Genomic DNA, 14,525 nt, shown 5'->3' with positions numbered 1-14,525 from the left:
ACATTCTCTGGCAACAAATTCCAGAGTTTAATTACACGTTGAGTGAAGAAAGATTTTCTCCGATTTGTATTAAATTTACTACTTTGCAGCTTCAACACATGCCCCCTAGTCCTAGTATTTTTGGAAAGAGTAAAACAAACGATTCACATCTACTCGTTCCACTCCACTCATTATTTTATAGACCTTTATCATATCTCCTCTCAGCCATCTTTTCTCCAAGCTGAAGAGCCCTAGACGCTTCAGCCTTTCCTCACAGGAAAGTCGTCCCATCCCCTTTATCATTTTCGTCACCCTTCTCTGTACCTTTTCTAATTCCACTATATCTTTTTTGAGATGCGGCGACCAGAATTGAACACAATATTCAAGGTGAGGTCGCACCATGGACCAATACAAAGGCATTATAACATCCTCACTTTTGTTTTCCATTCCTTTCCTAATAATACCTAACATTCTATTTGCATTATTAGCCGTCGCAGCACACTGAGCAGAGGGTTTCAATGTATCATCAACGATGATGCTGAGATCCCTTTCTTGGTCAGTGACTCCTAACGCGGAACCTTGCATTACGTAGCTATAATTCGGGTTCCTCTTTCCCAAATGCATCACTTTGCACTTAGAGACAAACAAAGCAGATCAATCAGTGATATGGTTCAAAACTTTATTTTCAGAGATTCGCCCGACACAGACTGTGTTTCGCCCACAAGGGCTGCGTCAGGGGCTCTACAAAAGCAAATAAAATCAAATACAATTAAAAACATATATATTTGTATAATACTATATCATAAAGCGTTAATAATGAAAAAGAAACCATATCAGATATATAAAATCAATCAAACACTTGGAAGGAGAAATCAAATATCGTCGAGGAAATAAACATAAATACTTGCATAAACCTATGTTTACAAACATAAAATTTAAATAACACAAATAAGACATAACCATAAATTCTCTGTTATGCATATGATAATAATCTGAAATAGAGATAACTGATTTAGATAGCATAAAAACAATAGTCCAAACAATAATTAGCATAATGATATATCATTTATACTTACATATATAAAGAATCAGACTCACAACAATTATAACAAAATACCTCATACAATTTTATCACTCAATAAAACTCACAAAAAAAAATATATATATATATGGCGATATATATTTATAATACATTTAAAATGTCAATTATAATTATATATATACAAAAAAGGTAAAATAAAATATTAAAAGGACCAAAATAAATCATATGATTCAACAAGACAACGGCCACACAGAAAAGATTCTATGGCAGTACTTATTTAAAATGTCATTTGTTATCAGTTACAGTGGTGGAAATAAGTATTTGATCCCTTGCTGATTTTGTAAGTTTGCCCACTGACAAAGACATGAGCAGCCCATAATTGAAGGGTAGGTTATTGGTAACAGTGAGAGAAAGCACATCACAAATTAAATCCGGAAAATCACATTGTGGAAAGTATATGAATTTATTTGCATTCTGCAGAGGGAAATAAGTATTTAATCCCTCTGGCAAACAAGACCTAATACTTGGTGGCAAAACCCTTGTTGGCAAGCACAGCGGTCAGACGTCTTCTGTAGTTGATGATGAGGTTTGCACACATGTCAGGAGGAATTTTGGTCCACTCCTCTTTGCAGATCATCTCTAAATCATTAAGAGTTCTGGGCTGTCGCTTGGCAACTCGCAGCTTCAGCTCCCTCCATAAGTTTTCAATGGGATTAAGGTCTGGTGACTGGCTAGGCCACTCCATGACCCTAATGTGCTTCTTCCTGAGCCACTCCTTTGTTGCCTTGGCTGTATGTTTTGGGTCATTGTCGTGCTGGAAGACCCAGCCACGACCCATTTTTAAGGCCCTGGCGGAGGGAAGGAGGTTGTCACTCAGAATTGTACGGTACATGGCCCCATCCATTCTCCCATTGATGCGGTGAAGTAGTCCTGTGCCCTTAGCAGAGAAACACCCCCAAAACATTACATTTCCACCTCCATGCTTGACAGTGGGGACGGTGTTCTTTGGGTCATAGGCAGCATTTCTCTTCCTCCAAACACGGCGAGTTGAGTTCATGCCAAAGAGCTCAATTTTTGTCTCATCTGACCACAGCACCTTCTCCCAATCACTCTCGGCATCATCCAGGTGTTCACTGGCAAACTTCAGACGGGCCGTCACATGTGCCTTCCAGAGCAGGGGGACCTTGCGGGCACTGCAGGATTGCAATCCGTTATGTCGTAATGTGTTACCAATGGTTTTCGTGGTGACAGTGGTCCCAGCTGCCTTGAGATCATTGACAAGTTCCCCCCTTGTAGTTGTAGGCTGATTTCTAACCTTCCTCATGATCAAGGATACCCCACGAGGTGAGATTTTGCGTGGAGCCCCAGATCTTTGTCGATTGACAGTCATTTTGTACTTCTTCCATTTTCTTACTATGGCACCAACAGTTGTCTCCTTCTCGCCCAGCGTCTTACTGATGGTTTTGTAGCCCATTCCAGCCTTGTGCAGGTGTATGATCTTGTCCCTGACATCCTTAGACAGCTCCTTGCTCTTGGCCATTTTGTAGATGTTAGAGTCTGACTGATTCACTGAGTCTGTGGACAGGTGTCTTTCATACAGGTGACCATTGCCGACAGCTGTCTGTCATGCAGGTAACGAGTTGATTTGGAGCATCTACCTGGTCTGTAGGGGCCAGATCTCTTACTGGTTGGTGGGGGATCAAATACTTATTTCCCTCTGCAGAATGCAAATAAATTCATATACTTTCCACAATGTGATTTTCCGGATTTAATTTGTGATGTGCTATCTCTCACTGTTACCAATAACCTACCCTTCAATTATGGGCTGCTCATGTCTTTGTCAGTGGGCAAACTTACAAAATCAGCAAGGGATCAAATACTTATTTCCACCACTGTATCTCTTTCAGAAAGGAATGGCATATATGTTGGATGAATACCTTAATATGAGAAATCTATTACTATAATGTTACTTGAAAACATACATAATCAAAATAATAAAAACACAGATAACTCACAATAGTCCAAGCAGGACATGAGATTGAAACGTAAAAAACCAGCAGGGTGCTTTCCTCAGTCAAGATGAGGACACTGCAAACAAATTGCGAAAAGTGAGAGAAAAAAAAAAAAATTTGCAATTTGTTTGCTGGTTTTTTACGTTTCAATCTCATGTCCTGCTTGGACTATTGTGAGTTATCTGTGTTTTTATTATTTTGATTATGTATGTTTTCTGTGTGGCCGTTGTCTTGTTGAATCATATGATTTATTTTGGTCCTTTTAATATTTTATTTTACCTTTTTTGTATATATATAATTATAATTGACATTTTAAATGTATTATAAATATATATCGCCATATATATATATATATATATTTTTTGTGAGTTTTATTGAGTGATAAAATTGTATGAGGTATTTTGTTATAATTGTTGTGAGTCTGATTCTTTATATATGTAAGTATAAATGATATTTCATTATGCTAATTATTGTTTGGACTATTGTTTTTATGCTATCTAAATCAGTTATCTCTATTTCAGATTATTATCATATGCATAACAGAGAATTTATGGTTATGTCTTATTTGTGTTATTTAAATTTGTATGTTTGTAAACATAGGTTTATGCAAGTATTTATGTTTATTTCCTCGATGATATTTGATTTCTCCTTCCAAGTGTTTGATTGATTTTATATATCTGATATGGTTTCTTTTTCATTATTAACGCTTTATGATATAGTATTATACAAATATATATGTTTTTAATTGTATTTTATTTTATTTGCTTTTGTAGAGCCCCTGACGCAGCCCTTGTGGGCGAAACACAGTCTGTGTCGGGCGAATCTCTGAAAATAAAGTTTTGAACCATATCATTGATTGATCTGCTTTGTTTGTCTCCACGTTGGATTTTGCGGATCGCTTGCCATCTTGTTTCTTAGGACTCACTTTGCACTTGTTCACATTAAACATCATCTGCCATTTAGACTGCCATTTAGACATCTAGTTTCCCAGTCTCGTAAGGTCCTCTTGTAATTTTTCACAATCCTCTCATGATTTAACAACTTTGAATAACTTTGTGTCATCAGCAAATTTAATTACCTCATTACCTCACTGAAGCAAATATCAATTTTATAAAGTTGGGATATGGACGTGTAAAACTGCAGCTCTTTGTGAATTATTTTTATTTTCATTTTTTTAAATTGTGAGCTGTCCAAGACAAAAAAAAGTACCTACTGTGGCTTCCCTTATTTCTTGCAGTGGAGACATGCTCAGCTGGAGCACCTTTCTGTAACCTGTATGTGCCAGGTACTAGGTCTAAATACCAATGTCCAATTTTTTTTGGACATAGAAGTCCCTTCCTCTTCTGAACTCAGAGTTGGATGTTCATATTTTGGCCCCTCCCTAGTCCTGCCCCAAACACATCCAGGCCATGCCCTCTTGCCATAAGGACGTACAGCAGTTTTACATATCCGTATCACAACTTTATAAAATCAGTATTTGTACATCCATGAAATATGGATGTCTAAATGGAGGTTTCAGATATCCAAAACATGAATAGAGATTCTAAAATAAAGACCATAGTGTGTGATCATGGAAGTTAGAAAAACGAGGGTTGCAACGTTCTGGTTTTCTTCCATTTATCCACAAATTCTGTAGCAAGCAGACTGAAGCTCACTTTTACACTCTTGCACAGTTGACAATGCTTGCTTGTCACTCGTTTAGATCTGTACACTCATACTGTTACAAAATATTAACAATAATATGAAAAAAAGTTTGCAAGAAAGTGAGGATTTGATCATAATTTCCAGTGCAGAAGGAGTTTTATGCAATGCATAATTAAGTTGTGGAACCTGTTGCTAGAAGATGTGCTCAAGGTGACCATTATAATGAGATTCAAAAAAGCATTGGACAAGTTCCTGGAGGAAAAGTCTATACAAAGTTATCACCCAGCTAGACGTGGGAGGGCCATTGTTCATCCTTGAAAATGAACTGTAGGAAAAAGATCTAGGGGCCCTTTTACTAAGCCGCGTAAGCATCAACACATGCCGAAATGGAGATACCGCCCAACTACCGCGTGGCTCTTGCAGTAATTTCATTTGGCGCGTGTCCGATACGTGTGTCTGAAAAATATTTTTTATTTTCAGTCGTGTGTAATGGACGCGCACAAAGTGGCATTTGACGCTCATAGGTCATTATCGCCTGGATTCTTTACTGCTAGGTCAATGGCTGGTGGTAAGGTCTCAGACCCAAAATGGAAACGCGGCAATTTTGATTTTGCCACACGTCCATTTTCGGAAAAAAAAGGCCTTTTTTACAGGCATGCTAAAAAAAATGGATCGGCGCATGCCCAAAACCCACACCTAAACTACAACAAGCCATTTTTCAGCACGCCTTAGTAAAAGGACCCCTAGATTTTAGGATATTCCAGGTTCTTGAGACTAAGACCTGCCCTAGTTGAAGACAGGATACGGGCTCAATGGACCCTGGTCTGACTCAACATAGCTTTTTTTATATTCTTATGATTGGCAAGTACACATCTAATATAATAAAACGCACCCTCAACGTTCTGAGGACAACGTTCTGAAGTCACTCAGACTCCCAGACGGTTCGTAAGTTCGTGGTGGTGAAGCCACTGACCAAGACTTGCTGCCCCGCCCTCGCGTCAAACATCATGACGTCGAGGGCGGGGAAAAATAAACGGATCGCGAGGGCAGGAAAAAAAACAAACAAACTGATCGCACCCACGCACGGTGCGTTTCAGTATATTAGATTTACCTCCGTGGTGGCGGTTCCGGCAGCGCAGCGTCACGGAAGGAGGCGGCGCTCCCGACGTCTGTAGCCTTCCCTTCGCTGTGTTCCGCCTTCTTCTGACGTCAATGATGACGTCAGAAGAAGGCGGAACACAGCGAAGGGAAGGCTAGACGTCGGAAACGCCGCCCCCTTCCCTGACGCTGCGCTGCCGAAACCGCCACCACGGAGGTAAATTTAAAAAAAAAGGAATGTTGGAGGGATAGAAGAGGGTGGGCAGCAAAGTTGAACACTGGGAGCAGGAGGGCAGGAGAAAAACAACAGCATGGATGCGAAGGGGGGGGGGGGGGAAACAAGAGGGCGGGCCAGGCTGGGACATGGGAGAGAGAGGAGCATGGATGCGAGGGGGGGTCATGGAAGGAAGAGAGGGGAATTGCAGGAAAAGGAAGAATGGAGGGGGCAGGGGACAGAGGAGCATGGATGGCCATGGATTGAGAGGGCAGGCCTCAGGCAGAGAGGGGAATTGCTGGATAGGGATGAATGGAGGGGCCAGGTGACAGAGGAGCATGGATTGGAAGGGCAGGACTCAGGAAGAGGGGAATTGATGGATAGGGATGAATGGAGGGGACAGGTGGGCATGGATGGATATGGATTGCAGGGTAGGCCTCAGGCAGAGAGGGGAAATGCTGGAAAGGGAAAAATGGAGGGGCCAGGTGACAGAGGAGCATGGATTGGAAGGGCAGGACTCAGGAAGAGGGGAATTGATGGATAGGGATGAATGGAGGGGACAGATGGGCATGGATGGATATGGATTGCAGGGCAGGCCTCAGGCAGAGAGGGGAAATGCTGGAAAGGGAAAAATGGAGGGGCCAGGTGACAGAGGAGCATGGATGGGCATGGATTGGAAGGGCAGGACTCAGGGAGAGGGGAATTGCTGGATAGGGATGAATGGAGGGGACAGATGGGCATGGATGGATATGGATTGCAGGGCAGGCCTCAGGCAGAGAGGGGAAATGCTGGATAGGGAAAAATGGAGGGGCCAGGTGACAGAGGAGCATGGATGGCCATGGATTGGAAGGGCAGGACTCAGGGAGAGGGGAATTGCTGGATAGGGATGAATGGCGGGGACAGATGGGCATGGATGGATATGGATTGCAGGGCAGGCCTCAGGGAGAGAGGGCAATTGCTGGATAGGGAAAAATGGAGGGGCCAGGTGACAGAGGAGCATGGATGGGCATGGATTGGAAGGGCAGGACTCAGGGAGAGGGGAATTGCTGGATAGGGATGAATGGAGGGGGCAGGGGACAGATGGCCATGGATTGGGAGGGCACGGCTCACACTCTCTCTCTCATATACAATGTCTTTCTGACTCTCACTCTCACACACTCTGTCTCACACTGTATCACATTCACTCTCTATGTGCCACACAGTCACTCACACACTCGCTTGGTCTCATACACTCACTCTCACAGAGAATCTGTGTCTCACACACACTCTCTCTCTCACCCACACACACACACTCTCTCTCACACTGTGTCTCACATACACACTTGCACACACTCTCATTCTCACACACACACTCTCTCACAAACACCCTCACACCCAGACTCACTCTCTCTCTCTCTCATACACACACACTCACACTTTCACTCTGTCTCTCACACAGTCACTGTCACATACACTCTCCCAAACATACACACTCCGAGGAAAACCTTGCTAGCGCCCGTTTCATTTGTGTCAGAAACGGGCCTTTTTTACTAGTGTATAATAATGGTACTGCCACAATTCTGTTTCAGATGTTCCATATGGACTGCTATAGAGTCTTCTGTATAAGGGGACAGAAAAAGTTTTAGCACTAGGATAAGTTGAAATGAAGAGCTTTATAGTAGCAATTTTGGAAAAGGACCCTGTAGCAGGAGATTCACCTCAGAAAATCTTGGGGCTGTTGCAAGAGGGGCCTCTTCTTTCTTTGACCCTCATGTATTGCAGGATATGCTTGCATGGAATTTACACTGCAGAAAATGACATATTTCTCGTCTCTGTTGTATTTATATCACAACAAAATTAATTCTCCAGATGTACACAAAGTGCAGCTCTATCTTGAAAGATATTTTTCAGTTTTCTTTTCTGATTCTGTTTCCCTTAGCACTCAGGTTCTTTGACATCTATGGAAATGGACAACATAAGGAACTGCTGGCTCTGGACATGGACAGAAACATCAAATTACATTGGAAGAAACATTGGCATCCCTTTGTAACTCAGCACTTACATTCAGTCAAAGACGATGCATATGTCACTCGTCAAATTGATCAACTGGCAGGAGGCCCAAATATGGTCATTGTCGTGAAACTAGGTCAGCACTTCCGACCTTTCCCTCTTCACATCTTTATTAGAAGAATGTTCAATATTCGTCGAGCTATAGAGCGCCTCTTTCTTAGAAGCCCAGACACAAAGGTTATCCTTGGAATAGAAAATACCAGAGAGATGAACTCAGAAATGGAGCGTTTTAGTGATTTTCATGGCTATGTTCAATGTCTTGCCTTGAAGGACATATTTCAAGGTCTAAATATTGGAATCATTGATGCCTGGGACATGACCATTGCATCTGCCGCAAACAGTGCCCATCCCTCAGAAGATATTGTAAGGAATCAAATTAACATGTTCTTAACATATATCTGTTAACCTCGGTTATTGTTCAAGAGGAACAAGGGTCTGTTTGGTAAAACAGTTTTGAGGGAGGACAAACCTAAGAACTTGATTTTATATCAAGGGAAAATAATACTTCCAGAATGAATTATAATTTTGCAGTGAATACTCAGAAATAGATTTTAAACCTGTAACACTGGTACAGTAACTTTTAATTTGTGCACTTAAAACGTGCAGCTAAACAGAAGCAAATTATACTGATTGACTCTGAAAAGAGGACCAGGACTTGTTCTGTGAGGACTGGAAAGACAGAACAAACCTATATAAAGAAAATACTTTAGGATCCTTTTACTAAGGTGCACTGAAAAATGGCCTGCGGTAGTGTAAGCGTGGGTTTTGGGCACGCGCAGAATCATTTTTCAACGCACCTGTAAAAAAGGCCTTTTTAAACATTTTGGCCAAAAATGGACATGTGGCAAAATGAAAATTGCCGCAAATCCATTTTGTTTCTGACACCAGCCATTGACCTAGCAGTAACATCTCACGCCTTAACCAGGCGGTAATGACCTATGAGCGCCAAATACCACTTGGTGCGCGTAACTGACGCGTGCCAGAAAATAAAAAATATTTTTTGGATGCATATAGCGGATGCACGACAAAAATGAAATTACCGCAAGGGCCACACGATAGCTAGGCGGTAACTCGGAATTGGCACGCATAGGTGCTTATGAGGCTAAGTAAAAGCGCCCCTTTGAGTGAGTGTGAAGCCTGAATGCTGGTGAAATACTGCTTCAGACCCTGGCAGATGCTATCTGTACTAGATAGAGCAGGAAAAAGTGAAATAGATAGAGAGGATTTGATAGAAAGAGTTTTATGCTTATCTCTTGATTTTCTTTAGTTACATCCTCAGTTCTAACAGTCCTATAGGCAGAAACACCAGAACAATTGCACATACTGCGGGAGGATAGTTTTTTTTTCTTTTTATTTAATATTAAAGGTAGAACGGGTACAAGAAGACCATCCTTGAAGAAAGAAGAGCAAAAGAAGATAAACAGGAAAGCTGGAAGACAAAGATAAGTTAGAAACCATGGCATATACATGGACATTTTTCTTCTTAGAGAAAGAGAAAAAAAAAGCAATCGAATTGCTCCGGATCCGGTCTCTCACCTGTGCATCGAATTCTTCGGGGCAGGCAGTCTTGCCTGCCCACTGCCGACGCTGACTCTCCGCCGCTGTGGATCACTTTTCAAAATGGCCGCCAAAGTCTCGGCAGCCATTTTTAAACCGCCTTTACTACATTCTCCAGCAAAGAATTCCAGAGTTTAATTACACGTTGAGCCATCTCAGCATCAGGAATCTACCTAAGACCAGCCTATCTTGGAAAGCCTACACCAAGGATTCAACATATAACCTAAAGTCCTTCCTAACAACATATCCAGTGGCCTAGTGGTTAGGGTGGTGGACTTTGGGCCTGAGGAACTGAGTTCAATTCCCACTTCAGGCACAGGCAGCTCCTTGTGACTCTGGGCAAGTCACTTAACCCTCCATTGCCCCATGTAAGCCACATTGAGCCTGCCATGAGTGGGAAAGTGCAGGGTACAAATGTAACAAAAAATAAAATATTCATGGACCATTTTTGACTCTCTTACCCTTTCCCTTTTACTTCTTCCCTGTTCCTTCTATCCTATCTAATTTAATTGTAATTGTATAACCACTGGTCTGGCGAAAGCCTTATCAGTACATTGTAAGCCACTTTGAGCCTGCAAACATTGGGAAAAAGTGGGGTATAAATGTGCTAAATAAGTAAATAAAAAATTCATTGGCTACCAGTACAATACAGGGCTAAATTTAAAACTCTAATTTCTGATCTTCAAGGCCCTGAAAGGAAATGGTCCTGAGTACCTGAAAAATAGGATGATCCTCCACACACCGCCAAGGACACTAAGGTCCTCCCAAGAACTTTCACTAACCACACCCTGTGCAAAAGACATTACACGATGTGATACGCACAAGCGAGCCTTCTCCAGAGTAGCCCCCACACTCTGGAATGCACTGCCTGAAAGGCTGCGCTTAACACAAGACTATCTCTACTTCAGGAAGCAGGTGAAAGCTTGGATCTTCAACCAGGACTTTAATGGAATAAGTAACTAACTCTTTAATCTCACTCACACACACAAGGAGTGATTCAGGCTGCATATACTGCAGCAGGACATGTGTATCCACTCCTACCCTAGCTGAGATAATATTTAACCATCTCTCTGACCTCATGTGCAACTTTCTTTAAATCAATCACCTTACTTTCTAACTCTTCATACTTTTTTACCTATCTATAAGTTACATCTTTGCTTTACCCTTCAATATCAATTATAACGCTCTATTACATATTGTGTTGACATTGTAAATAGTATACCATGCCATACTTTGTATTGTTTTTTAATATTTTTACTGCTGTAATTGTCTATTGCTCATGTTTGATCTATTCTTACTGTACACCGCCTTGAGTAAATTCCTTCAAAAAGGTGGTAAATAAATCCTAATAAATAAATATGATGATAAGTACATAAGTGTTGCCATACTGGGACAGACTGAAGGTCTATCAAGCCCAATATCCTGTTTCCAACACAGGCCAATCCAGGTCACAAGTACCTGGTAAGATCCCAGAACAATAAAACAGATTTCATTCTGCTTATCCTAGGAAAAAGCATGTCACTGAGCATTTTATGAAAAAGGAGAGGAGAACGGAGTTTCATTTTAAAAGAGCATTTCCAGAAAGTTCTTAGCTCTACACACAATTCAGCCCAAGACCTCATTGACTGAAAGCTTGTTAACTGGTTCTGTTTCAAATGTTAAGGGCATTTTCATGGATGTTGCAGGCAGCTGTACCATCAATTTGGCCCAAAGTGACAATGACCTTGCATTGTTTACTGTGATTCCTATTTCAATATGCCCTGAAGAAGGAATTTGCTGTATGCACCCTGGAAGTCATGTGTCTGCTGTGCTCTGCTTTTGCGTCTTCTTTGTGAGTACACAACAACTTGCTGCTTCAACCTCAGAATATCTCAGAAAGTCTATATTGCTCAAAGTATTCTTTTCATGGAATCTGCAATTCTACACTAAATAGGACTAGATTCTATTTATGACGCCGAAAAATTTTCTGCCTAGGTGTAGTCTATAAACCATGCCTAGATTTAGGCATGGTTTATAGCATATACCTAATGGCATGCCAGTGCCTAACTCTAGATACATCCATTTACACGTAAACTTTGGTATAAATACCAGCGCCTAAGTTCAACACGGAACAGGTGTATTCTATAACCCTGTGTGTAAATTTTCAGAATGCCAGCGGACCACCCATTCCACACTCATGGCCATGTCCTCTTTTTGGCAGCATGCATGAGAATTTATGCATACCATGTTACAGAATACACTTGGCAAGTAGTGTGCATAAATTCTAATTAATGCCAATTAGTGCTGATAATTGCCTGTTAGCATCCAATTATCAGTGTCAATTAGCTAGTTAACCAATTAGATTATGCACATTGTTATGGAATATACTTCAATTTCTGTTTGGAAATCTTGGCACAATATATAGAATCCGAAAGATAATGTCAATCTGTGTATAACTCTGAAGGATAGAATTCAGAAAGATGATGGTGATACAGAACTTGTTTGTTCAAATCATCACAGAAGTCAAAAGGAGAAATAGCAAATGTTATAAGTGACTCTCAGAAAGAGATCAAGCCCGTGACATTGATCAGCACAAAAGCGAATGCTACATACCTGTAGAAGGTATTCTCCGAGGACAGCAGGCTGATTGTTCTCACTGATGGGGTGACGTCCACGGCAGCCCCTCCAATCGGAACACTTTCTAGCAAAGTCCTTTGCTAGTCCTCGCGCGCCGATGCGCACCGCGCATGCGCGGCCGTCTTCCTGCCCGAACCGGCTCGTGCCGGCCAGTCTCATTTGTAGCAAGACAAAGAGAAGGGAAGACACAACTCCAAAGGGGAGGCGGGCGGGTTTGTGAGAACAATCAGCCTGCTGTCCTCGGAGAATACCTTCTACAGGTATGTAGCATTCGCTTTCTCCGAGGACAAGCAGGCTGCTTGTTCTCACTGATGGGGTATCCCTAGCCCCCAGGCTCACTCAAAACAACAACCATGGTCAATTGGGCCTTGCAACGGCGAGGACATAACTGAGATTGACCTAAAAAATTTACCAACTAACTGAGAGTGCAGCCTGGAACAGAACAAACATGGGCCTAGGGGGGTGGAGTTGGATTCTAAACCCCAAACAGATTCTGAAGCACTGACTGCCCGAACCGACTGTCGCGTCGGGTATCCTGCTGCAGGCAGTAATGAGATGTGAATGTGTGGACAGATGACCACGTCGCAGCTTTGCAAATCTCTTCAATAGTGGCTGACTTCAAGTGGGCTACCGACCCTGCCATGGCTCTAACATTATGAGCCGTGACATGACCCTCAAGAGCCAGCCCAGCCTGGGCGTAAGTGAAGGAAATGCAATCTGCTAGCCAATTGGATATGGTGCGTTTCCCTACAGCCACTCCCCTCCTGTTGGGATAAAAAAAAACAAACAATTGGGCGGACTGTCTGTTGGGCTGTGTCCGCTCCAGATAGAAGGCCAATGCTCTCTTGCAGTCCAATGTGTGCAGCTGACGTTCAGCAGGGCAGGAATGAGGACGGGGAAAGAATGTTGCCAAGACAATTGACTGGTTCAGATGGAACTCCGACACAACCTTTGGCAAGAACTTAGGGTGAGTGCGGAGGACTACTCTGTTATGATGAAATTTGGTGTAAGGGGCCTGGGCTACCAGGGCCTGAAGCTCACTGACTCTACGAGCTGAAGTAACTGCCACCAAGAAAATGACCTTCCAGGTCAAGTACTTCAGATGGCAGGAATCCAGTGGCTCAAAAGGAGGTTTCATCAGCTGGGTGAGAACGACATTGAGATCCCATGACACTGTAGGAGGCTTGACAGGGGGCTTTGACAAAAGCAAACCTCTCATGAAGCGAACAACTAAAGGCTGTCCTGAGATCGGCTTACCTTCCACACGGTAATGGTATGCACTGATTGCACTAAGGTGAACCCTTACAGAGTTGGTCTTGAGACCGGACTCAGACAAGTGCAGAAGGTATTCAAGCAGGGTCTGTGTAGGACAAGAACGAGGATCTAGGGCCTTGCTGTCACACCAGACGGCAAACCTCCTCCATAGAAAGAAGTAACTTCTCTTAGTGGAATCTTTCCTGGAAGCAAGCAAGATGCGGGAGACACCCTCTGACAGACCCAAAGAGGCAAAGTCTACGCTCTCAACATCCAGGCCGTGAGAGCCAGGGACCGGAGGTTGGGATGCAGAAGCGCCCCTTCGTCCTGCGTGATGGGGGTCGGAAAACACTCCAATCTCCACGGTTCTTCGGAGGACAACTCCAGAAGAAGAGGGAACCAGATCTGACGCGGCCAAAAAGGAGCAATCAGAATCATGGTGCCTCGGTCTTGCTTGAGTTTCAACAAAGTCTTCCCCACCAGAGGTATGGGAGGATAAGCATACAGCAGACCCTCCCACCAGTCCAGGAGGAAGGCATCCGATGCCAGTCTGCCGTGGGCCTGAAGCCTGGAACAGAACTGAGGGACTTTGTGGTTGGCTCGAGATGCGAAGAGGTCTACCAAGGGGGTGCCCCACACCTGGAAGATCTGTCGCACTACACGGGAATTGAGCGACCACTCGTGAGGTTGCATAATCCTGCTCAACCTGTCGGCCAGACTGTTGTTTACGCCTGCCAGATATGTGGCTTGGAGCACCATGCCATGATGGCGGGCCCAGAGCCACATGCTGACGGCTTCCTGACACAGGGGGCGAGATCCGGTGCCCCCCTGCTTGTTGACGTAGTACATGGCAACCTGGTTGTCTGTCTGAATTTGGATAATTTGGTGGGACAGCCGATCTCTGAAAGCCTTCAGAGCGTTCCAGATCGCTCGTAACTCCAGAAGATTGATCTGCAGATCGCATTCCTGGAGGGACCAGCTTCCTTGGATGTGAAGCCCATCGACATGAGCTCCCCATCCCAGGAGAGACGCATCCGTGGTCAGCACTTTTTGTGGCTGA

General features: G+C 43.2%; 1 protein-coding gene across 2 annotated transcripts in view; it reads left to right on the top strand.

Annotated features, from left to right (window-relative positions):
- LOC115482307 (NXPE family member 1-like) overlaps nt 1-8,767 on the top strand; it is a 198,564-nt gene extending 189,797 nt beyond the window's left edge. For both annotated transcript variants that reach the window (XM_030222005.1, XM_030222006.1), the window contains one exon: nt 7,908-8,767. In XM_030222005.1, coding sequence (XP_030077865.1) covers nt 7,908-8,443 — 536 coding nt within the window. In that variant the 3' untranslated portion in view covers nt 8,444-8,767. The remainder of the gene's footprint in view (nt 1-7,907) is intronic.
- The last annotated feature ends 5,758 nt before the right edge of the window (nt 8,768-14,525 follow it).

Source organism: Microcaecilia unicolor, chromosome 12 (genome assembly GCF_901765095.1).
Source record: "Microcaecilia unicolor chromosome 12, aMicUni1.1, whole genome shotgun sequence".
Lineage (NCBI taxonomy): Eukaryota > Metazoa > Chordata > Amphibia > Gymnophiona > Siphonopidae > Microcaecilia > Microcaecilia unicolor.
Note: the sequence above shows the minus strand (reverse complement) of the source record. Positions and strands in the feature narration are given on the sequence as shown.